This window comes from Lithobates pipiens, unplaced genomic scaffold, assembly GCF_037356315.1.
Source record: "Lithobates pipiens isolate NorthernLeopardFrog02 unplaced genomic scaffold, aLitPip1_a1.2 Scaffold_22, whole genome shotgun sequence".
Taxonomy (NCBI): domain Eukaryota; kingdom Metazoa; phylum Chordata; class Amphibia; order Anura; family Ranidae; genus Lithobates; species Lithobates pipiens.
This window is the reverse complement of record NW_027507784.1, coordinates 348404475-348431565: the sequence shown is the minus strand read 5'-3', so window position 1 is coordinate 348431565 and position 27091 is coordinate 348404475. Positions and strand designations below refer to the sequence as shown.

General features: G+C 43.6%; 1 protein-coding gene across 2 annotated transcripts in view; it reads left to right on the top strand.

Annotated features, from left to right (window-relative positions):
• Positions 1 to 20198, top strand: part of LOC143925142 (protein mono-ADP-ribosyltransferase PARP14-like) — a 391904-nt gene extending 371706 nt beyond the window's left edge. The window contains exons 15-16 of one of the 2 annotated variants that reach the window (XM_077449758.1): positions 7953 to 8127; positions 17266 to 20198. In XM_077449758.1, coding sequence (XP_077305884.1) covers positions 7953 to 8127; positions 17266 to 17552 — 462 coding nt within the window. In that variant the 3' untranslated portion in view covers positions 17553 to 20198. Of the gene's footprint in view, positions 1 to 7639; positions 7835 to 7952; positions 8128 to 17265 lie in introns of those variants that run through there. The other variant, XM_077449759.1, reaches the window with a different exon arrangement.
• The last annotated feature ends 6893 nt before the right edge of the window (positions 20199 to 27091 follow it).

Genomic DNA, 27091 nt, shown 5'->3' with positions numbered 1-27091 from the left:
TACATTTTTGGATAAACAACATAAAAATAGCTACGTGTATCAAAGTGTGCTGTCCCTTTAAAATTGTGAAATTCAAACATAACGTGAATTAAGTGAAACACAGTATATAAATAGTGGATCTGCACCACTGAGACATGTAAGTCCACTTCAGCAATAAATGCAAATTACACAATCTTAATTGTGCATTGAACCTCCAAAAGTGCTTATGCCCCGCTACCAATATCCTCTTACCCCCCTTAACACTATCCTCTTACCCAAACATCAGAATCCAAATTACAGAGGTCCAAAGCACTTGAAAATAAAGCCACGGTGGTCATTTAATCAGGACAAGGCTACTGGTTAATGGTGAGTTGGACAATCCCAGACTCGTTCACACTCTCATAAGCAGCCCAATGTTACTACAAAAGAAAGAAGAGGACTATAGTGCATAACCACTAAAACAATGCCACTTTGTTGAAACCAAAGGGATATAAACACATGCTAATAACAATACAGCATGCCATCCAACCCAGTGCACATGCATGATGACATCAGCCCCAAAGTTTTGCCCTCTATGCGTTTTATCCATGTAGATATCCTGAGGGAAAATAGAGAACTCCATTTCCCCTCAGTATGTCTACGGGGACGAAACACGTAGGGGAGGGGGGAGCTAAACCAGACTGATCCAAGTGCACTAGACCCGATATAACTCCCGCCAGTCTCGTAGCTAGAACCCTAGCCAATAGTTTAACCACTTGCCGACCAGCGCACGACGATGTACGTCGACAGAATGGCACAGGCAGGCAAATGGGCGTAAATGTACGTCCCTTTAAATTTGCCGCCCTGCCATCGGGAGCGCGCCACCGGCGGCGCGCTCCCGCGCTGGTCGGGACCCCCGTGAGTCCGGTCGCGGGACCCGCGGACTCGATCACCGCGGGCATCCCCACGATCGTCTCACGGAGCAGCCGAATGAAGAAATGCCGTTGTAAACAGCATTTCTCCATTCTGCCTATCAGTGTTCACTAAATGAAAGCCCTAGGAACACTTAACCCCTACACTGCCACCCACTGGTTAACCTCTTCACTGCCAGTGTCATTTACACAGGAATCTGTGCATTTATATCGCAGTGATTACTGTATAAATGACAATGGTCCCAAAAATGTGTCAAAAATGTCCGATGGGTCCCCCACAATGTCGCAGTCACAATAAAAATTGCTGATCGCCGCCATTACTAGTAAAAAAAATAATAAAAAATTATTAATAAAAATGCTATAAAACTATCCCTATTTTGTAAACGCTATAACTTTTGCGCAAACCAATCAATAATCGCTTATTGCGATTTTTTTTACCAAAAATATGTAGAAGAATACGTATCGACCTAAACTGAGAGAAAAAAATGTTTTTTTATATATTTTTGGGGGATATTTATTATAACAAAAAGTAAAAAATAATGCGTTTTTTTCAAAATTGTCGCTCTATTTTTGTTTATAGCGCAAAAAATAAAAACCGCAGGGGTGATTAAATACCACCAAAAGAGAGCTCTATTTGTGGGAAAAAAGGACGTCAATTTTGTTTGGGAGCCACGTCGCACGACCGCGCAATTGTCAGTTAAAGCGACTCAGTGCCGAATCGCAAAAAGTGGTCTGGTCTTTGACCAGCAAAATGGTCCGGTCTGTAAGTGGTTAATGTCTGAATTTATAAGTGAAATGGGCCTATACGAGTCGGGTAACAGTGGATCCTTGCCAGGCTTGTGTATGACCACTATGACTGCCTCATTCATGGATTGGGGAAGCCTTCCAAATCATGCTGCGGCATTCAGGGTATCTAATAGGAGAGGGAGGAGTAGTTTACTATATCTTTTATAAATCTCAGCTGGGAGAGTACAACCACTTTAACCCGACCGGCGCACGCCGATGTACGTTGACAAAATGGCACGGGCAGGCATATTGGCGTACAGGTACGTCCAATCTTCAATGCTGCCCTGCCACCGCGAGTGTGCCGCCGCCGGCGCGCTTGCGTGCCGGTAAGGACCCCCGTGAGTCTGGTCATGGGTCCCGCGGACTCGATCGCCGCGGGCATACCCGCAATCGTCTCACGGGATGGCTGAATGGAGGAAATGCCGTGTAAACAGCATTTCTCCATTTTGCCTAGCAACTAGTGATGCTGATCTCTGCTCCATGTGATTGGAGCAGAGATCAGTGTTCACTAAATGAAAGCCCAGCCCCCCCACAGTTAGTAACACACCCCTAGGAACACTTAACCCCTACACTGCCACCCACTGGGTTAACCCCTTCACTGCCAGTGCCATTTACACAGGAATCACTGCATTTGTATAGCACTGATTGCTGTATAAATGACAATGGTCCCAAAAATGTGTCAAAAATGTCCGATGGGTCCCCCACAATGTCGCAGTCACAATAAAAAAAAAAACGCTGATCGCCGCCAAGAAGAATTATGTTGATACTGGGCTTGATGACATCACATATCCCAGGAGTCCATTGGGCGAATTTCACATGAGGGAATTACAAGAATTTCTCCTCTCACAATGAAACAGATCATTTGAGACCCCGGATATTACAGTGCATATCCTGCATCATGTCAGAATATCCCTTCGGTGGTGGGAGTCAAGGTCATTCCTACAGCAGGGAAGACTCTTGTCTAATCCATGTCAGGCTTGCTTCACTATGGGCACAAGAGCAAAAGGATGGGGGGCACACATGGACAGTTTAGTCCTGGAAGGGAACATCACGATGGTGGCCTATATAAACCATTGGGTGGAGCAGAATCCCAAAGGTTACTAGAAGTGGCTATCTGCCTATTGATGTGTTCAGAAAAAATAAATAAAAACGTGTCTCTATCTCCACAGTGCAAATATAATGAGAAAGGAACTAGTCGGCGGACCAAGCAGAGGTTGGTTAGACCCTGGAGAATGGGAACTCCACCAACTGGTGTTCAAGATGGTCACATGCTGGGCATTAATGCTTTGAATTTTCTGTGGAACTTTTGCCTAGAATATTTGTTTCCCCTGATAGTTACTTGTCAGGGTGCTAAAGAAATCCAAGCAGACAAAGTTCAGGAGATAGTCGTAGCCCCAGAACATGGTTCTCTACAGAAGAACCACCTTTCCTACAGGAAGGAAGGACTGACTTCAACAGTACCACATCTCACACCCCCAGATTGTTACATAAATCTGTCATGATGGATCCTGAACCGGTGTGTGTATATATTATATATATATATTGCACATACATACACACATATATATTTACCCAACCCACTTCCTAGATATAGGCTCTTACCACCATCACATTTTCACTTTCCATTCCTTTCATCACTTTCTCAGGATCCACACTGGGTTTATTATCATTCATAATTATATACAATTTATTATTGCTATGTTTACACATCATTTTAGTACTTGTTCCCAGATGTCCCTGTCTATCAGTTATACACCATCACATGGGGATCACATTCCCAGGCCTATTCACTTTTTCAACACTGTTCGGTGTTGCGCTATGGTATATGCCACCTCAGCACCATAGTTACATAGGTAGTAAGGTTGAATAAAGACACCAGTCCATCCATTTCAACCTGAGTGCGTGTCTACAATTGTCCCTAACCCTGTACATTGCGAACTCACATCAGTCCCTACCCTCAATCCAAGGTCCCCATTCATATACTAGGGCCAATTTTGGACAGAAGCCATTTAACCTACCTGCATGTCTTTGGAGCTCCACTGACAGACAATGTCCCCAGTCCACCTTGTGCCTACTACCACATGCCACATTCATTACCCTTTTTGTAAATATAGTTCAGGTGATAGTCGTAGCCCCAGGGCATGGGTCTTTAGGCCCCGTTCACACGGACGGATAGAATGGTGCTTTTAGCGGCGGATGTTATCGTTTTCTACCGCAGCTGAAAGCACACAATGCTTTCCCATGGCCCCATTCACACACAGCGTTTAGCTGCGATTTCATTACATGCGGTTCGGGGCGAATAGAAAAAATAGAATTGAATGCGTCCAGGTGCGATGTAGGGCAGCTATATGCACATAACCGCAGGTAATCACAGTCTTTTGTGTCAACTGCGGATAGCAGTGTGAGAAGGGATTCAAGGGACCAAAGAAAAAAAAAATTTTTTTTAAAAGGGTTGCTATGGGAACAACTATATTAGATAACTGCAGCTGAACGCAACTGCACACAAACGCACATAAACGCAGGTAATTGCACTGTACAAATGCAGCTGATCGCTGTGCCTGGAGTCTTGAATTTCACCGGAAAAAAAAAAACATGCTAAACTGCGGCAGAACAGCTGTCCGTGTGAAAGGGGCCTTGCAGAGGAACCACCTTTTCTACAGGAAGGAAGGACTTGCAACAGTACCACATGTCACACCCCCAGATTGTCACATAAATCTGCCCTGATGGATCCTGAACTGTGCACATTGCTTGCAAAGGAATTTGCGATGCGAGTGGTGAAGACACTCCTTAAGTGTAGGCAAGAAGTAACCAAAAGGATTTACGGTAGTCTGGAAAACCTATGGATCTTGGCGTCCAACATGGATTGGGAAGCCATCCTAAGGTTCCTTCAGAAAAGAACGGATATAAGGCTGTCAGCTAGTAACCTTATAGTGCACATAGCAGCTGTGTATATCTGGAACACATCTTAGCCAATCATCCACCAGTGAAGATATTTTTTTGTGGCACTATCTCTGAGTCCGCTCTGCTCAGCTGCTCCAGTTTGGACTTAACTGTGGTTTTGTAAGCCCTCACAAGGCAACCGGATGAGATTCCCCCAGGTAGATTACAGTACATTTAAACTAGCTTTCCTAATGTCGATCACTACGACTAAGAGGGTGAGTGAGCTGAAGGCGCTGCCAGTAAAAGAACCACAACTTACTATTTTCCAGGACAATGTTATGCTGAGTGGATCCTTTGTTTCTAGGTGGCTCTTCCATTAATTTGCTGTATCCATAGCAACCATAGAAGGGAACAATTGGCTACTTTGGATACAGGGAGATGTATCCTAAAATACTTTGAGGTTTCCAAAGAGATTAGAAAATCATCATCTCTATTCATTCTTTTCAGGGGAGTCAACACGAGGAAGCCAGCCTCCAAATTATGTACTGTTAGATTGATCATGTTTACCATCAAACTGGCATATAACTGCAAAGACAAGGACATGTCTTTCCAGAAACACAGTTCACTCACTCAGTCTATTGCCACTTTCTGGGCAGAGAAAGCTGGGGCCACCCCTGAGCAGATCTGCATAGCTGCTGCCTGGTCAAGTGAGTCACTACAGGGCTGACCTAATATCTGGCCAAGACTTGGCCTTGAGCTAAAGGTTCTCCAGGCTGGGGTCCCTCCTTAGATATCTCATGAGACCATCTTGGAGGATGACTTGGGAAAACACAAATTATTACCTTTTCAATTCATCTTTAGTAAACTGAGTGGTTCCTGGAAAAGCAGTTATTAGGTAATAACTCACATTTTTGCAGAAGGAATTCCATTAGATTTACAGTATATTTTGAACACTTTGATACCATATAAGTTAAACAAGGAATTAACATTCCTCACAATTTAACAATCTCTTATGATACACTGAATCAAAAATGGTTTAATATAAAATAAGATAAAAACAATCAAGTTTAACAAATTTAATATCCTGCAATATCTTGAATAGCCACAAGACACGGCCTACGCACATAGGAAATATGTTATTATATGCTTCTACATATCCTCCAGTCTGCATATGCCTTGAAATGACCATAAAGGGGACACGAGTGTACATTGTTATAGATATAAATCATCCTGACGAAGTTCTGCCACCTGGGAAGAAGCATATTGTTGTCATCATGTGTGGCCCCCTCCCACCTACCCATGTGGTTGGGCCCATGAGAGCTTTGTGGTATGAGTTCCTGTGCCATGGGGCTTCCTCCTTCCGCCCAGCACACAGAATGTTCTAGAAGAGAATATTCTTTAAGTGGATATCACCTTACTGATGAAATATGGACCTTTAATCTCACTAAAGCCTGTTTACATATACTGTATAAGTTAACATTTATGGACACAACATCTTGGGCGTAGATTTCATGGACAGCGTTTGTATCTGCACAGCTTGATTAAATGCGGGTATTTTATAGTCAGGGGCATATTGTAACAAAGTTTTCAGTTTTTATATAGGCCGATCAGCCATAACACGATGACCACCCACCATATCACTTAGAGGCATGAACACCACTAGACCTCTAAAGGTAAGCTGTGGTATCTGGTCCCAAGCCCTTAGTAGCAGATCCTTTAAGTCCTGTAAGTTGTGAGGTGGGGCCTCCATGGATCAGATTTGTTTTTCCAACACATCCCAAAGAGGCACAATTGGAATGATATCTGGATCATTTGGAGGCCAAGTCAACACCAGGCCACCTTCTTCCATTGCACCATGGTCTAGTTCTGATACTCCTGTGCCCATTGTAGGCCCTTTTGGCTGTGGACACGGCTCAGCATGGGCGCCCTGACTGGTCTGGGGCTACACATCTTCATACACAACAAACTTCTTCTGACACCTTTCTATCAGAACCAACATTCACTTTACCAGCAATGTGAACTCCAGTAGCTCTTCTATTGGATCAGACTACACTGGCCAGCCTACCCTCCCCCACCCCAATCAAAGAGCCTTGCCTCCCTACTTCCATCAGCAAGCCTTCACTCCCGACTCCCATCAATGACACTGTCACCACTTTTGGTCAGTCCTGACCACTGCAGACAGCGAAAATCCCACAAGAGCCGCAGTTTTGGAGTTGCTCTGACCCAGTTGTCTAGACATTACAATTTGGCCCTTGTCAAAGTTCCTCAAATCCTTCCACTTGTCCATTTTTTTTTGCTTTTAACACATCAACTTCAGGGAGAACATGTTCCTATAGCCTACTGACTTTCAGATGCCATTGTAAGGAGATAATCAGATACTCACCTTACCTTTCGGTGGTCAGGATGTTATGGCTGATCAGTGTATATAAGGCGGGTTTAGTGTCATGCGTTGTCATACAAGAATTTTTGATAAATTCTTATATGAAAAAATAAAATACAATATTACGATCTTAAAGCGGGAGTCCGCCGGGACTCCACGTTTTTTTTTTTTTTTTTTAAAGCCAGCAGCTACAAATACTGCAGCTGCTGACTTTTAAAATAGTGACACTTACCCGCCCAGCGCGCCCGCGATGTCGGCACCCAAAGCCGATCTCTAGGTCGTCTCTCGGGTGCTGCCGCCGCCATCTTGGGTATGGGAATCAGGAAATGGAGCCTTTCGGCTTCATTTCCCGGTTCCCTACTGCGCATGCGTGAGTCGCGCTGCGCAATAAGGACGGTCCCCGCTGCCTCTGGGATCTGTGTGTTTCCCAGCAGGCAGCGGGGCACTTGCGGAAAGGGGCGGGCACTTGCGGAAAGGGGCGTAATCTACGCCCCTTTCCGCAGAGAGCTATCCCGGAAGTGGGTGCAGATACCTGTACTGTACAGGTATCTGCACCCCCCTACCCCCTGAAAGGTGCCAATTTTGGCGCCGGAGGGGGGGAGGGTTCCGATGAGCGGAAGGTCCACTTTAGGGTGGACCTCCGCTTTAAAGGGATTTGGCTTTAGTGGTGTTAATGTTCATTGTTCTCTTGAGTGTCCAGCAGGTGTCAGCAGGAAGGGTAATCAGACTGCTCCAACAGAGGGCATATAATCCGGGTTCAGGTTCAGGTTTGGTTATAACGGCATGGCACAAAGAACTGGGCACTCCAGTTAATAATGACCGGCACTATGGACTGGGCAGACATAAACCTTCAATAGAATATTCCACCAGAACATCATGTTAGAGTTGTCTGATACTCGAGGTGTCATTGTATTCTTCATAGACTATGTCCTGTATAGTGGGGGAGGGGGGGGGGACACTCTGGAGTTTACTGGTAGAACATTGTATAATCTGAGCCTTTGTATGTCCCCCCCCAGATTCTGCGTGTACAGAACAGAGATCTCTGGCTCCACTACCAGATAAAGAAGCAGAACTTTGACTCCAAGAACGGTTCCACCAACAATGAGAAGGAACTTTTCCATGGGACCGACTTCAACTCCATCCAACGTGTCAATCAAAATGGATTCAACCGGAGCTACGCAGGGAAAAATGGTGAGAGATTTCAGTGGAATAATGACAGCTTAAAGTTAAACTCAAGAAATTCAGCCACTTTCTAAACTTTTCTGGGTTTTATGGGTTGAGTCCAATGTGGTGCATGCTACCTTGTGGATTTCTCTTTTTAATTCGCAATTTTCATTTTTACTGAGCGGTGGGAGTAGAGCTATCGCTATAACTCTGGCACCCCAATGCTGGACCTTCTGGTTGCATGCTGCTGCTCTGGCCACCCCTCCTGTCCAATCACAGAGTGCTTTGTAGTCTGTAATATAAAAAAATGGTCTGGATGTGTTTGTAATGCAAAGAATGGCTATTGATATCTATGTTGTAATGACTGAAAATAACTGGGTCCTCCTTACCTGTCCAGAGGCTGCCGGCCTTGTTACCAGTCCCAGCATCTCACCGAAAATCAGTGGTGATCAGTGGCGCTAGAGTGATGTCATTAGGTAAAAATTATATGACAACTGGAATGACCAAAAATTGTACATATACATACAACCCGGACACAGGGTTGGAGATCCCGTCCCACCCATGATTCTCAGGGATCTCCAAACTACAGAATCCCATCCGGAGCTAGCAAAACCTGACAGAGCAGTTTTCTCCATTTAAACTCCACAACTCTACACTCTGTAGTCCTGCAGTCCACAGATATGCAAACTCTGTGTCTCTTTTACCTCCAATTTCATAGGGACAGAACCTCGCTCTGCCACTATATATATATATATATACACATACACAGTTGTGCTCAAAAGTTTGCATACCCTGGCAGAAATCGTGAAGTTTTGCCATTTATATTTAAAATATGACCAAAAAAACTCTTTCCTGACGCATCCCATGGCAGCACACACACTGGGTTGTGACTCCGCCTCCACAACCTGATAGGACTGGTTAGCTATAAGATTTGAAGAGGAGTCCACCGTTGCATTCTCCTTTTTTTCCTCACCTGAATGGGACATCAGGAGCCCCTTACCGCACTACCCCAGCTAGGTTCGGCCTCTCCTACCTGGAAGCCCCTGTCCGTACGGTCTCTAAATGAGCTATAATGCAGGGGGCCCCACTCTGGTGGTCTCAGGGGCAAGACAACAAAATCAACAAACAAGATCTTCAAAAGACAAAACCTTAAAGAGGTTTTAATGTTTTGCAGCGGTCTCCCCCCTATCTGTTTTTGTTCCTACTTACTTCCCAGGCATGCCTCTCTTTCTGCTTGTTTTCGTTTTTCTCTTTTCTTCACTTTTTTTTTCTTTTTTTTCGCTTTATCGTTTTAAAGTGCTGCTTGTGTTTCTACACCATCTATCATCCTGGTCTCTGCACACAGCCTGCTGCCTTGCAAGACAAGTCCTCCTTGATCTCTGGTAAGCCTTTTTTCTATCATCTTTATGTTACTTTACCGTTTATTTCTGTGTCAGCACCTTCTGCCTATACTCTGCATTGGCTCTTACACTGAAAACCTCTGGTCACAGGTGTACTCTATTCTTCCCTATGGAGACTGCTGCCTTAGTAGACCATCCTAGAACTACAAGGTAAGGGGACGTATGGATTGGTAAGTAGTGAAGAGGAGAAAAAGAGAGCACTGCCATTAATACCTTTCATTTTGGTAGCTCTGGCAGGTCATCGGGGTCATCCCATTCTAAAAGAAAGGAACGTTCCCCCTCAAGACACTCTCACTCTCGGCGTAGTCGGTCAAGGTCTTCCCGTCATCGCAGAGAAGCGTCATCCTTACACCGAGAGGAGCACCATACCCGTCCTGCGGTTAATACCTGCTGGGTCTGTGGAGCGCAAGCATTACCTAGTAAGCTTGTTTGCCAAATCTGTCTGGAGGAAGCAACTCGAGACAAAGAAGCTGACGCAAGAGAAGCTTCCAATATAATAAGAGACTCGGTTAAAGAAACAATTTTGCAGGTGACAGCATATGATCCAATCAGGTCATCTAACTCAGCCTCAACTTCACACACTCCTCAGGATCCAGATGACTCCCCAGAGGATGAGGAACCCCTGGCCCCTACAGTTTTCGACTTTGCATTAATAAAGCCATTTGCGAAATCAGTTAAGAAGGCGATCGGTTGGGAAGAAGAGAGAGACGTCCCACCTAAGTTACGGAAGTATTTCCCTAACCTAAAAAAAGACCCTGAGGTCTTCCCCTTTATTGAAGAGCTAGAGGAGCTCATAAAAGATGAATGGCAAAAAACAGAAAAGAAGTCCAGCTTGAACAACAGATTAGCAAAGCTCTATCCCCTAAAAGAGCCAGCAGTGAACCCTCTTATCTCCGCTCCCGTGGTAGACAGCAGACCAAGACAAGATTATTTCAGCACTGCAGAAACTCAGCCTTGCGGGTGATTTCGTAGCAGAGGCGGCGGTGGACATTATACGGTCCTCAACAAGAGCGATGCTAGCCTCAGTAACTTCCAGAAGAGCTCTCTGGCTGAAACCTTGGGTTGCTGACGCAACTTCCAAATCCAGCTGGTGTAAGATCCCTTATGATGGCACTAACCTTTTTGGTTCAAAATAAGATTCCGCAATATCAAAGGTCACGGGGGGAAAATCGGGTCTAATACCGTCGGACAGAAGATCCAAGCAACAGAGAAATCCGCCCTTCAGACGACATTTGCCAGAAAGGTACCGGGACGTAAGATCTTATAGACCCGGGAAAGAATTCAAACGGAATTGGCGAAGCACACAACCCTCTTTTGTGAGAGTCCAAAAATCAAAGACAACCATTCCGGGAGACCAACAAAAATCTTTTTGATGCCACGCATGCCCAGCCCGCAATAGTAGGTGCAAGGCTGAGGCTATTTGCCCAAGTATGGATAGACAAAATAAAGGACCCCTGGACGATATCCACTGTTCAGCAAGGTCACAGGTGGAAGTTCAAGCACAAAAAAAACAAAAAAAACACTACAGGCCTACCAAACTACCTTTTTTGCGCCTGAAACGAAAGCTTTTGGTCAAATACATTATAGAGTTGCTCCAAAAGCAAGCAATCATAGAAGTTCCACAGGAGCAGAGAGGAGAAGGTTTTTACTCTCCTGTTTTCTTTAACACCAAGAAAAGGGGAGACCTGAGGCCTGTGTTGGACTTAAAAAAGTTGAACCAAATGATTCTAGTCGAATCGTTCAGGATGGAGAGTCTCCAATCAATATTACTAACAATAGGAGAGAAAGATTGGATGCTCTCGGTCAATTTGTCCGACGCTTATCTACACATTCCAGTGCATCAAACCTTTCAAAAGTACCTGCGCTTTGCGATAGGCAGGCAACACTTTCAATTCAAAAGCCTCCCATTCGGGATATCGACAGCACCCAGGACCTTCACAAAGGTGTTACTTCCGGTTATAGCACTATTGAGAGAGAGGGGTCTAAGAGTCCTACACTATCTCGACAATATTCTTCTTCTAGCAGACAATCGAGAAACACTTCTACGACATCGTTCAATTCTGATTTCCACACTCCAGCAATTCGGGTGGATAGTGAATTGGAGGAAGAGCAGCCTGGTCCCAGTACAGAAAATGGTCTTCCTAGGAGCCGAATTGGACACCAGATCCAACACAGTAGGGCTTCCCCAGGAAAAACTTTATCCTCTTATCCGCAAAGTAAAAAAGATACTGTCAGTAGACCACCTGTCTGCAAGAAAATGCTTAAGCGTTCTGGGCTCAATGTCATCAACCTTTCTAATGGTTCAGTGGTCCCAATGGAACTCGAGGGTATTCCAGAATTCGTTCCTAAAACAATGGAACGGGGTTTCAATGTCACATGTCAATGTCACAACAAATAACAATAACAATCACCAGGACAGTCAAGGAATCAATACGATGGTGGACTCAAACCAGCAATTTAGCATGCCGTCATCCTATCGTTCATCCACTCCCAGAAATAGTAACGTTGGACGCCAGTTATCTTGGGTGGGGAGCGTATCATCTAGACCGGGGAGCACAGGGCCGCTGGCCCTTCTGTCCACAGGGGATAGTCTCAAACGTTCTGGAACTCAGGGCTGCATGGCAAGCACTTCTAACTTTCAGTCCCCTTCTTTCAGGGAAGAGTGTCCTCCTGCGCATGGACAATACAGTGGCTGTGAATTATGTCCACAGGCAAGGGGGCACCAGAAGCAAGGTCCTAATGCAGGAAGTTCGACCTATAATCGAGTGGGCTCAAGTCTACCTGACGGATTTGAAGGCAGTATACGTACCCGCGATTCACAACCAACGACGACCTAAGTCGAATATTTATTTCAAACAATGAGTGGTCTCTCAGTCACAAGGCCTTTACTCTTCTGACACACAAATGGGGCGTTCCCGATATGGATCGGGCAGCAACTCCAGCGAACCGCAAGTGTACTCGCTTTTTAGCAAGGACCGCCTATCCAGCAGCAACAGGGATCGACTGTCTCCACCATCCTTGGGAATTTCGCCTAGGTTACATATTCCCTCCGGTGCCCCTGATAGCCAGTTTTCTGGCCAGACTGAGGAGTTCGTCTTCCACAGTAATAGCAGTGTTGCCCTTCTGGCCCAGAAGACCATGGTTTCCGACCATCCTGCAATTGAACACAGAGGAGCCTCTCCCACTTCCGCTGTTCCCAGACTTGCTCTCGCAAGGGCAATTCCTACACCCGTCACCAGAGCGATTACACCTGATGGCTTGGAAACTGAAAGGGAAAGGTTGCTAGATCAGGGTTGTTCATTAAGAGTAATATCTACCTTACAACAAGCAAGGAAGAAATCGACAAACAACATATATAATAAGATTTGGAAGAAATTTTCCGCAGTAGCCCAACTACAGTCCTGGAACCCCCTTTCTCCATCAGTCTCTCAGGTGTTAGAATTTCTACAACTAGGTCTAGAGAAAGGTTTAAGGTCAAGCACCTTAAAAGGTCACGTCTCTGCCATATCCGCAATGACAGGAATCAAGTGGGCTTTAAATCCCCTCATCATTCAGTTTCAGAAGGCATGCCTAAAAATAAGGCCTCCCAGAAAACCAACTTTTCCGACCTGGGACCTATCGATCGTCCTGGAAGCTTTAACAAAAGAACCTTTCTCGCCGGGGGGATCAATATCCCTATGAGACTTGACACTAAAACTATCGTTTCTAGTTGCAATCACATCGGCCAAGAGGGTCTCCGAGCTGCAAGCTCTATTACTCAAAGAACCACACCTAGTTTTTTTCCCAGAGAGGGTCGTACTCAGACCTTCGGAACAGTTCGTGCCAAAGGTAGCATCTAGCTTCCACTTTAATCCGGAGATCAATCTCCCTGTTTTTCTCAACACAGATGGAAATCCGCACTCTCTGGACGTGAAGTCTGCAATCTCTACCTACCTGGAGGCTACCGCTCCATTCAGGAAGTCAGAAAACCTCCTGGTCATACCGCATGGCGCCAAAAAAGGTCAAGCGGCTTCTTCAAGGACAATATCTTCATGGTTGATTAAAGTCATCAAGAAAGCATATCTAGTTCAACACCTTCCAATACCGGAAAACCTGAAAGCGCATTCAACGAGGGCGAAGGCGGCCTCATGGGCAGCGTACAACAGAGTATCACCAGAGACTATTTGCAAGGCAGCAACTTGGTCATCAAAAACCACATTCATGTCGCACTATAGAATAGATCCGGCTCAATTAACTACGGTTGAGTTCGGGAGATCAATTATTCAATCAAATTCATCCATACCTTGTACTTGAGTAAATAAAAAACTTCTGAAAGGCACCCTCCCATGTAGCGAGTTATTTCCCAGTGTGTGTGCTGCCATGATGCGTCAGGAAAACGGAAAATTGTATACTCACCTTTCCGTAATTTTCCTTTCCTGACGCATCCCATGGCAGCACACAGATCCCACCCCTCTAAGGTGATAGTTACTGAGAATGCAGCGGTGGACTCCTCTTTAAATCTTATAGCTAACCAGTCCTATCAGGTTGTGGAGGCGGAGTCACAACTCAGTGTGTGTGCTGCCATGGGATGCGTCAGGAAAGGAAAATTACGGAAAGGTGAGTATACAATTTTCCGTTTTTTGACCCCCCCCCCCCCAGATCTCATATATAAGAGGACCTGTCATGCTTTTTTTTTATTACAAGAGATGTTTACATTCCTTGTAATAGGAATAAAAGTGATCTTTTTTTTTTTTAAAACAGTGTAAAAATAAATAAAATAAAGTAAAATAAATAAGAAAAAAGAAAACATTTTATTTTTTTAAAGTGCCCCATCCTGCCATGCTCGTGTGCAGAAGCGAACACATAAGTGAGTAGCACCCGCATATGAAAACGGCGGTCAAACCACGCATGTGAGGTATCGCCGCGATCGTTAGAGCGCGAGCAATAATTTTAGCCCTAGACCTCCTCTGTTACACAAAACATGCAACCTGCAGAATTTTTTAAACGTCGTCTATGGAGATTTTTAAGGGTAAAAGTTTGTCGCCATTCCACGAGCGGGGCGCAACTTTGAAGTGTGACATGTTGGGTATCAATTTACCCAGCGTAGCATCTTTCACAACATCAAAAAAAAAATTGGGCTAACTTTATTGTATTTTTTTAATTAAAAAAAAAAAGTGCGCTTGTAAGACCGCTGCACAAATACAGTGTGACAAAGTATTTCAACGACCGCCATTTTATTCTCTTTGATTACCCTCATGCAACTTACCATTGATTTTCCAATAAATTTAAATGTTTTACACCTGCCTGCTTAATTTAAAGTCCCAACCCCCAGTCATCCTGATTGTTTTATTCAAATAGGGATGGAGGCAATTGACCTTACCCGGTCACCGCCTCATTTAAAGTCCCAACGTTCTCTTTTTCTTCTAAATTTTATTCTCTAGGATATTAGAAAAAAAAATTGTAATGTTTGGAGGTTCTAAGTAATTTTCTAGCAAAAACATGTTTTTAACTTTATCAAAACAAAAACATGTTTTTAACTTTATCTCAGAAAGAGGCTCGGTCCTTAAAGCGGTATTCCACCCTAAAGTGGAACTTCTGCTCATCGGAACCCTCCCCCCCTCCGGTGTCACAGTTGGCACCTTTCAGGGGGGAGGGGGGTGCAGATATCTGTCTAAGACAGGTATTTGCACCCACTTCTGGGCATAGACTCCCACGGGAGTCTATGCCTCTTCCTGTCCTGCCACGCTGCCTGCTGGGACACACACGGGTCCCAGAGACAGCGCGGACCATTCCTATCTCATTGCGCAACTCGCGCACGCGCAGTAGGGAACCGGGAAGTGAAGCCGCAACGCTTCATTTCCTGATTCCCACACCCAAGATGGCGGCGGCAGCAGCCGAGGACCAAGGGACGGTTCGGCCTCGGGTGCCGACATCGCTGGACCCTGGGACAGGTAAGTGTCCTTATTTTAAAAGTCAGCAGCTGTAGTATTTGTAGCTGCTGACTAAAAAAAAAGAAAAAAATTTTTTTTTGCCAGACTCCCTCTAAGTGGTTAAAAAGCCAAATGTGAGAAATTAACCTTTAATTGCCATTTTAACCTGTGTGTGCCACCTTCTGTGGTGTCTGTACCAAGGCCAAACATTCCGGGGTATGTAAACTTTTTAACAGGGCCATTCGGGTGATTTCTGTTATCATTATGATTTTAAAAGGATCCAAAAAACGATGTGATAATAAATGGCTTCTTGTGATTGGTATCCTTAAATAAAAGATCGGCCATATTTTCAATTTTAATGCCAAAATGTCACAATTTCTGCCAGGGTATGCTAACTTTTGAGCACAACTGTATATACATATGCACACAAACATCCACATTTATATATTTATCCGAGCACGCAGCCCGGCCGGTCAGGAAAGGGGGTGGGGACGAGCCAGCGCCCCCCCCCCCCGAGCCGTATCAGGCCGCGCGCCCCCCCCCCCCCCACCCCAAAGCACCTTGTCCCCATGTTGATGAGGACAAGGGTTAACCAGTGGGTGGCAGTGTAGGGGTTAAGTGTTCCTAGGGGTGTGTTACTAACTGTGGGGGGGTTGGGCTTTCATTTAGTGAACACTGATCTCTGCTCCAATCACATGGAGCAGAGATCCGCATCACTAGTTGCCAGGCAGAATGTGTAAATGCTGTTTACAATGGCATTTCTCCATTCAGCCGTCCCGTGAGACGATCGCGGGTATGCCCGCTTGCGATGGCAGGGTGGCATCAAAGATTGGACGTACCTGTATGCCAATATGCCTGCCCGTGCCATTCTGCCGACGTACATCGGCGTGCGCCGGTCGGGAACCGGTTAAATTGTTACTGGTACTCAATTTTTAGATAGACAGAGCCGGATGTCCTGTGTACTCGGCTCCTCTCGGCTCGTCACGCAGTCCAGCCCCTTGGCCCGGCTCCTATGGTGGACATAACACCGGTCCAATGGCGGGACGTAAATGCTAAAAGGCGGGACTGGGCGTGACTGCAAGCGGAGCCGAGTACACAGTGCACTCAGCTCTGTCTATTTGGCGGCGCTCGTCCCCTCCTTCCCCTTCGAGGCAGCAGTTCAGCGTATAACACGCACACCCGCGATTTTCCCCTGATTTTAAATGGGAAAAAAGTGCATGTTATACGCCGATAAATTCTGTAATTCTGGGTGGAAACTTTTTTTTTTAAATTAATTAAAAGAGCAATTAACAATAAAAAGAGTTAATTATTAAATATTATTAAAAACAATAGTAATTAATAAAATTTTGTAATTGAAAAAAGGGCGGGGGGGGGGGGGGTACGTGCTTGGGTTATATTAATTGGAATACAGAAATATATGCAATATATTAAGACAAGGGTACTTCTTAAAGGAAAATTGGTCATAATAAAGTATTAATTATATATAGAAAAATGTAATATCAAGAGCAGTATAGTAAGCCTTCCTTGTGGCATCCTGTGTGCTGTGAGTTGTATCATGGGGCCCATTCACACCACGTCCATAGAGCTGCATTTCTCAACACAGTCCCAATGCTACACCATAGTGAAATCTATTGTTTCTAATTGGGCCAGTTGACAGGCGCATGCTGCTTTGATGTGTGCCGGGTGAGATTGGAACAACATTTATAAAACAGATAAACGCGGTGTTAATTCAGCCATTGTGTCTTCTCTCCCATGTTTCATCCGCACCTCTGGACCTTCTCTCTTGCTGCCCCTCTTCTCTGGAACTCTCCCTTTAAGTGATAATAATGTTTGACATTTCTCTTTCTTTCAAACAGCTGCTATATTTGGAAAAGGAACTTATTTCGCAGTAAATGCAAATTACTCTGCCATTAACACATACTCCAAACCTGATGGAAATGGACAGAGACACATGCACCTGGCCCGGGTTCTCACCGGACTCTACTGTGTTGGACACCAAGAGATGATAACACCTCCAGCTAAAAATACAGCCAACCCCACCGACCTTTATGACAGCGTGACGGATGACCTCCAGAATCCTTCAATGTTTGTGATATTTAATGACATCCAGGCCTACCCCGAATATCACATCATCTTCAAGTGATGATCTATGACCGTGTCCGGGGATCACACAAATCTCCGGGACAGAGACTCCTGAAAATGTATTTATTTCAGTTACTTATATAGAGCCATCTATTTACGCAGCGCTTTACATATACATTGTACATTCACATCAGTCCCTACCCTCAAGGAGCTTACAATCTAAGGTCCCTAACTTACATTCATACATACTAGGGACAATCTAGACAGGATCCAATTAACCTACCAGCATGTCTTTGGAGTGTGGGAGGAAACCGGAGTACCCGGAGGAAACCCACGCAGGCACAGGGAGAACATGCAAACTCCAGGCAGGTAGTGTCGTGGTTGGGATTCGAACCAGTGACCCTTCTTACTGCCAGGCGAAAGTTCTACCCACTACACCACTGTGCCGCCCTGTATTGGTGTCACTTGGTCGGATCGGGATATAATATTGTCAGATCGTGGCGCCATCACTTGTCTACAGCAGCCATAAAACACTGATAAATAATTCCAGAGGAAACAAGCACACAGGGACTCATCAGTGAAGGAGCAGAGAGTGGGGGGGGGGGAGGAGGAGAATGTTCTAGCCTCCCATTGTCTATTAGGGATGAGCCGAACCCCCCCCCCCGGTTCAGTGCGCACCAGAACCTTTGAACGGCCCGAAAATTCGTACGAACTTTAGAACCCTATTAAAGTCTATGGGACTCGAACGTTCGAAATCAAAAGTACAAATTTTAAAGGCTAATATGCAAGATATGCAATAGACAACACCGGCAATAAAGGGTAGATACAGGTGTATACTGTGCTGGAGGCACACAACACCCACTAACTCCTGTAGATGCCTGTATTAGAGAACACCAGCAATAAAGGGTAGATACAGGTGTATACTGTGCTGGAGGCACACAACACCCACTAACTCCTGTAGATGCCTGTATTAGAGAACACCAGCAATAAAGGGTAGATACAGGTGTATATTGTGCTGGAGGCACACAACACCCACTAACTCCTGCAGATGCCCGAGAAAAGAACACACTGTCCCTGCCTATCCTGCTCTTTCCCTGCACCCCGGAACACACTACACAAGGCCGCCGCACTGGCGGCCTTATATAGTGTGGGGTGTGTACTTAACCCCCCTGAGCTATAATTGGCCACAGGCATCCTGCCTGTGGCCAATTATGGCTCTCCTCGCTGCCGGTGCTGTGATTGGCCAAGCATGCAGGGTTACAGTGCATGCTTGGCCAATCATGAGCCAGCAATGCACTGCGATGGCGTAGGGCATTGTGGGCTGTTTGTGCCACACGAATTTGGTGCGAACGGCCCATAACGTTCGGTATTCGCCGAACACCGAGCTCATCCCTATTGTCTATGTTCTCTGGGATCTCCATGGCTCATTGCTCCACAACTTCTCATGTGCTGCTCTTCATTCTCTGGGACTCCGATCTTCATTCTCTGGGACTCCGATCTTCACTCACTGAGCCTCAGACAAGGGAGATCCGGCTGCTTCTGGCTGGAGAGGGGGGAGCGGAGTGTAGAAGAATAATCAAGGTTGGCCCCTATGGCATACCAGCTGCACATTTTCAATGAAAGTGTATTATAGGTGACATGGTGGTTTAGCAGAACTTTATCCTCCTTGGGATACCAGGTGACTACACAGAACCAACTCCATGTTGTCAATAATCACGGGAAAAGCAGCACTGAGGATCCATGATGGTCCATTGGTCTTTCATAGAATAGTCCTGGTTGGGGTTGCGTCTTTTCTATCAGGAAATCCAAGCCATATCAGTGATGAGATGGTTCACCAATGGACGGTGACCACAGATAAAGTGCTATTTAGTTGGTTTGTGCCGTGACCACACATCGCTCTATGGGCCCAATAGATGAGGCTCTGATGGGAGGTTCTCTCACCCTCTCAGCTCCACCCACATTTGGAGAACCAGTGACTCCGCCCTCAGGCCTCTCCCAGCTTATTTTAGCTGGTGATAGTTTTCTCCTCCATGTATCCGATCTACTGAGATGTATCCATCCCCCACACTATAGATGTTACAATTTCTTCTGCCTTCTTTCTCTTTAGACTCTAATCTCTTTGTTACAAAGACTCACTTTAAACACCAAACATACAAAGTACTTCATTTTCAGTGCAAAAAAAAAGTGATCAGTGTCTTTGGATTCCTATTTTCTTGAAATCTCAGGGCGGAATACCAAAGTTATAAAGTGCAATTATTGTTTGTGACCTTTAGGATGAACTTCATGGCAGAGCGCGTGTTTTTTCGTATGTTGAGACGTATTGCAGCAGGTTGTTATCATTTATAATGATTTCACTCCTACACAATATACTCGACATGCTGCAATCCTTTCCTGTGTTGCATTCTAAAGGTGTGTTAAAGTGCTAATAGAAGCCAACACTACCGACTTACCTCAATGTCGGGGTGGACGAGGCCACAGAAACCATATGAAATCTTCACACTGCCAGACATCTGATTTATAAAACTGTCGATGGGGAAAAAAATGGAATCGGCTCATATGAATCAAATTCCAACTTTCATTCTCCATGGATCATTTTTCGATGCAGGTCTGAATTTGATTGGTTGCCATGAAATGTCTTCCTATAAATGTCACCTCAGTCTTAAAATGTATCAAGAAAAATGTGAATGAATAAAATGTTTACAAAGTTGTTGTTTTCTGATCATTTCATATTCACATGTCAAATTCTGGACACGTAAAGCTGTATTAAAGAGATTATAAAGTAGGGCTGAAACAACGAATCGATTCATCGACAACTAATCGATTATGAAATGAATCGATTACTATTTTCATAATCGATTAATATCGGCCAGTAACATAATGGGGTTAAAAAAACTAAAATGAGCCCTTTTATAGTACAAAAAGAGCAAATAATCGCTACTGTAAATTATACTTTCACAGTTCTACAGTAAAAAAATTAACCTCTTACAGTAGTGATTATCTGCTTTTTTTTTTTTTTTTTTTACTATAAAGGGCTCATTTTAGTTTTTTTTAACCCCATTATAATACTAAACGTCTTAGACCTGGTTCACATGTATGTGTTTTTTGGTGCTTTTTGCAGAAACGCACTACAGTTCATTTATCGTGATTTCCTATGGGACACGTTCACATCTACACTTTTTTCAGCCGCTGTGTATTTGGAAAGGGTCAGGGACTTTTTTTTTTTTAACGCAAAATGGTGCTTTTTTGGTTCAATATACTTCAATGGAGAAGCTGCAGAAAAGCATGTAATGCGTTTTTGCAACAATTTGTTTTTTTTAATCTGCCCAACAACAAATTGGTAAAAACAGTATGTCTCTTCTAATAGTATATACCGTATATCTACTCTAATAGCGTATATACAGTATATCTCTTCTGTCTGTTATTCTCAGAGTGGATTTGATATTTTGCTTCCTAACCATATAGTTGGTTGTTTATATTTACCACTGCATATAGAGATATTTAAGAATAAAATTGCCTTTTTTTTAAACTTTACATATTAACTAAATTATACACCACAATTATTCTTTTTTTTTAAGGTGATTAATCGAAACAATAATCGGCCAACTAATCGATTATGAAAATAATCGTTAGTTGCAGCCCTATTGTGAAGGTAAACTAAAGAAAAATAATAAACAAACATGTCAATACTTACCTGCTCTCTAATGGAATTGCACAGAGAAGGCGCAAACCTCCTCTTCTCAGGTCCCCCTCCAGCGCTCCCGGACCCTCCTCTCTGTCATGTGCCCCAATGAGAAGCCGCTTCCCATGGGGGCGCTCGCGCCCGTCCATTGACACAGACAGCAGGACTCGACCCCGCTCCCCCGTCACTGGCTTTGATTGACAGCGCTGGAAGCCAATGGCTCTCGGGGCCCCAGCAAAGCCAGTGAGATGAGAGAAAGAGGGGAGAGAAAAGCTGCCGACATAAACTCACGTTGTGTGTAAACAGCTGCGGCCAGCAGACAGTTTGTTTCCACAGCCGGCATTCTCTGGGCACATGGGGGAGATTTACTAAAACTGGAGAGTGCAGAATCTGGGGCAGCTCTTCACAGAAACCAATCAGCTTCTATCTTCAGCTTCTTCAATGAAGCTTTGACAAAAAAAACCTGGAAGCTGATTGGTTTCTATGCAGATCTTCACCAGATTTTGCACTCTCCGGTTTTAGTAAATCCCCCCAATGTGTGCATCCAGATGTGGCAACTTAATATTGTAAGAACGTGGGGGCGATTAACAACTTGCCTACTTTTACCCCCTTCCTGCCCAGTGCTCTCACTTTTTGAGTGATAATTAGTCATGTAACACTGTACCCAAACAAAACATTTGGTGGTATTTAATCACTGCTGGGTTTAAAATTTTTTTGCGATAAGTGAAAAAAAAAAGAGCAAAAAAAATGTAAAAAGAAAAAACACTTTTTGTTTTGTTTCTATTACAAAATTTAGCAAATTAGTAATTTTTCTTCATAAATTTGGGCCAAAATAGATACTGCTACATATCTTTGGTAAAAAATAATGCAAATTATTAGATATTATTTGGTCTTCGTGAAAGTTATAGAGTCTAAAAAACTATGGTACCAATCACTGAAAATTGATCACATCTGATGTACTGACCTCATTTCTTGACACCCTAACAAGCCAGGAAAGTACAAATACCCCCCAAATGACCCCTTTTTGGAAAGTAGACATTACAAAGGTATTTAGTAAGAGGCACTTTGAGTTTTTCAAAGTTGTGATTTTTTTCCCACAATTCTTTGGAAAATTAAGATTTTTTTTCCTTTTTCACAAAACTGTCATAATAACAAGTTATTTCTCACACACAGCATATGCATACTTCCAATTACACTCCAAAATACATTCTATTACTCCTCCTGAGTATGGTGATACCACATGTGTGAGACTTTTACACAGTCTGGCCACATACAGAGGACCAACATACAGGGACCACCATAAGGTGTTCTAGGAGCATAAATTACACATCTAATTTCCTAACGACCTATCACATTTTTGAAGACCCTGGAGCACCAGGACGATGGAAACGCCAACAAAATTACCCCATTTTGGAAAGTAACCACCCCAACGTATAATCTATGAGGCATAATGAGTCTTTTGAACATGTCATGTCATGTCACCAACTTACTAATACTAATTGGGCGACTATGTGGCAAATGAGGTTTAATGTTGATAAATGTAAAGTTCTGCACTTGGGGGCTAAGAATATGCATCATACATACTAGGGGGAGTACAACTGGGGGGATACATAGTGGAGAAGGATCTGGGGGCTTTGGTAGATCATAAGCTTAATAATAACATGCAGGGCTTTTTTTTAAGCTGGAACTTGGTGGAACTCAGTTCCACCCCCTCTGGTTCAGGTCTTCTGCTCTCTGCTCACCACTATCGCTTGTAGTCCGGCTTCGGTGTCTACCACTGATAGCTTTTCTCCCAATAGCTCCCGCAGATCTGATATCCTGAGCAGCTCCCACTGAGAGCATGATTGGAACAAGGGAGATGCAGGTGTCCAGGGTCCACTGCGGATCCTGACACCCCCACTTGATGATCTACCTCCAAGTGAGGGAGGAGTTACCTACATTGTGTGGGAAGGTACTAGGGCTGGGTGGGTGCTTTAGCTTAAAACAAGCAACAAAAGTAAGATGTGGAAGATGGTGGAGCTTTTAAGGGGAGGGGATGGGTGAAGTGAAGGAAGAGTCACATGCAGAGGTCAGTGTTGAAGAGGGGTGAATGTAGGATGGGAGATGCAGAGGTAAGCAGCTGTGCAGGAAGGCTGAACTCTGTGCTTTATGTGTAGCGCACCCCTAAACTCTGCTCTCTGTATGCAGAGCAACCCCTGAACTCTGTACTATGTACCAAGCACACCCCAGAACTCTGAACGAAGCGCACCCCTGGGAGGGGGGAAGGGTGGATTTAGGGGGTTGTGGTTGAGATCCTGCACCTATTTTCTGAGAAAAAAAAACCTGATAACATGAAATGCCAAGCTGCGGTTTCCAAAGCGAGGAAAGTCGTTTCTTGTATAAGAGAGGTATGTACTCCAGAGAGAGAGACATCATCTGTACAAATCATTAGAAAGACCTCATCTGGAATATGCAGTTCAGTTTTGGGCTCCAGTTCTCAAAAAGGATATCTGGGAACTGGAGAAAGTGCAGAGAAGAGCAACCAAACTGATAAGAGGCATGGAGGAACTCAGCTATGAGGAAAGATTAGAGGAACTGAATTTATTCACTCTTGATAAGAGGAGATTAAGGGGGGATATGATCAACATGTATAAATACATAAGGGGGATATGATCTCCATGTATAAATACATAAGAGGGGGATATGATCTCCATGTATAAATACATAAGGGGGGCTATGATCTCCATGTATAAATACATAAGGGGGATATGATCTCCATGTATAAATACATAAGGGGGGGGATATGATCTCCATGTATAAATACATAAGGGGGGGATATGATCTCCATGTATAAATACATGGGGGGGATATGATCTCCATGTATAAATACATAAGGGGGGATATGATCTCCATGTATAAATACATAAGGGGGATATGATCACCATGTATAAATACATAAGGGGGGATATGATCACCATGTATAAATACATAAGGGGGGATATGATCTCCTTGTATAAATACATAAGGGGGGATATGATCTCCATGTATAAATACATAAGGGGGGATATGATCTCCATGTATAAATACATAAGGGGGGATATGATCTCCATGTATAAATACATAAGGGGGGATATGATCACCATGTATAAATACATAAGGGGGGATATGATCTCCTTGTATAAATACATAAGGGGGGATATGATCTCCATGTATAAATACATAAGGGGGGATATGATCTCCATGTATAAATACATAAGGGGGGATATGATCTCCATGTATAAATACATAAGGGGGGATATGATCTCCATGTATAAATACATAAGGGGGATATGATCACCATGTATAAATACATAAGGGGGGATATGATCACCATGTATAAATACATAAGGGGGGATATGATCTCCTTGTATAAATACATAAGGGGGGATATGATCTCCATGTATAAATACATAAGGGGGGATATGATCTCCATGTATAAATACATAAGGGGGGATATGATCTCCATGTATAAATACATAAGGGGGGATATGATCACCATGTATAAATGCATAAGGGGGGGATATGATCTCCTTGTATAAATACATAAGGGGGGATATGATCTCCATGTATAAATACATAAGGGGGGATATGATCTCCATGTATAAATACATAAGGGGGGATATAATCTCCATGTATAAATACATAAGGGGGATATGATCTCCATGTATAAATATATAAGGGGGATATGATCTCCATGTATAAATACATAAGGGGGGATATGATCACCATGTATAAATACATAAGGGGGGATATGATCTCCTTGTATAAATACATAAGTGGGGATATTATCACCATGTATAAATACATAAGGGGGGATATGATCTCCATGTATAAATACATAAGGGGGGATATGATCTCCATGTATAAATACATAAGGGGGGATATGATCTCCATGTATAAATACATAAGGGGGGATATGATCACCATGTATAAATGCATAAGGGGGGGATATGATCTCCTTGTATAAATACATAAGGGGGGATATGATCTCCATGTATAAATACATAAGGGGGGGATATGATCTCCATGTATAAATACATAAGGGGGGATATAATCTCCATGTATAAATACATAAGGGGGATATGATCTCCATGTATAAATATATAAGGGGGATATGATCTCCATGTATAAATACATAAGGGGGGATATGATCACCATGTATAAATACATAAGGGGGGATATGATCTCCTTGTATAAATACATAAGTGGGGATATTATCACCATGTATAAATACATAAGGGGGATATGATCTCCATGTATAAATACATAAGGGGGGATTTGATCTCCATGTATAAATACATAAGGGGGGATATGATCACCATGTATAAATACATAAGGGGGGATATGATCACCATGTATAAATACATAAGGGGGATATGATCTCCATGTATAAATACATAAGGGGGGATTTGATCAGAGGTGGTTCTGGCTAGCACAGTAGGTACTTTAAAAAAGTCCTGGGTTCTTTCCTAAATGTACAGAATATAACTAGGTACTGACATTTATAGGTAAAGTTGATCCGGGGAAAATCAGGAAGGAGTTCTTTCCCCTGCTGTAGCAAAACTGGATCATACTTTGCTGGGGTTTTTTTGCCTTCTGGATCAACTGTAGGTGAAGGATTGTGTACTGTATATGGGATTGTATGATTTTTTTTTATGATTAAACTAGATGGACTTGTGATTTTTTTCAACCTGACTAACTATGTAATTTTTTCCCATAAGTTTTTGGTAAATGTGGAAAGAATTATTTATTTATTTATTTTTTTACACAAAGTTGTTAATTTATAAGATTTTTCTAACACAGCAAAAATGACACCCCAAAATATATTCTGCTACTCCTCTTGAGTATGGCAATACCCCATGTGTAAGACTTTTTCACAGCCCAGCTAGATAGTGAGAACCAACATCCAAGGAGCACCTTCAGGCGTTCTAGGGGCATAAATTACACATATAATTTGCTGAGAGGCTATCATTTTTGAAGGCCCTTCATATTTGTAAAACATAGCATGTACATACCAATTACACCCCAAAATACATTCTGCTGAGCAAAGGGTAAACAAATACCTGTGGTTTTAGTAGTGCAGTCCACAGAGCACAGCATTGGTCCAGGCAGCAGGCAGGGATGTGATCAGCGATAACAAAAGGAATCATTCAGGCATCTATACTGTCCGTAATCAGTACAGGCAGAGCTATGAAATAAGTATTGTCCAGGCAGCAGGCAGAGATATGAAAAAAGTATTGGTCCAGGCAGCAGGCAGGAATATCAGGCAAAAAACATGGTCTATTAACAGGCTGAGGCCAGTGCAGGTGAAAGGCAGAAATGTGGTTGATAATGCTGACAGCAGGCAGACCCATAGTCGATAAACAGGCCAGGGTCAGTTAAAGTGGTAGGTAGAAACGTGGTCAATCGAGGCAGCAGGCAGATGATCCACAGAGGTATTAGAAATGGGGAAATGCATTCTCCGATGCACAGGCCTGGTTGGGAAGCACATTGGTGACAATGATAATTGGTGCGTCTTCTAACCCTGCTGTATACACATTTGTTTCTTTTGGCATCTTCTTCCTGAATCTGTAGGGGAAACGTTTGAGAAAATGTTGCTCATGAAGTTGGCTCCCACAATCAGAGCGAATGCTTCCTTGGGAGGGGTGGTCCTTGCTGGTAGATGAAGGCAGTGACAATTTCTTCGATAAATTTGAGTAAGGTCCTGGGTCTTTCTGTTGACTTTTGATAGATGACGTACGCATTATGCATGGCCAAATGGAAAAGGTAAAATTCTAATTCTTTATACCAGAAATTGGACTTTCTACTTGTTAAATATGGCTGTAGCATCTGGTTGTTTAAATCCCCCCCCCCCCTCCCACGAACTGATTATAATCGTGGATGCATTCAGGCTTTACAATGGG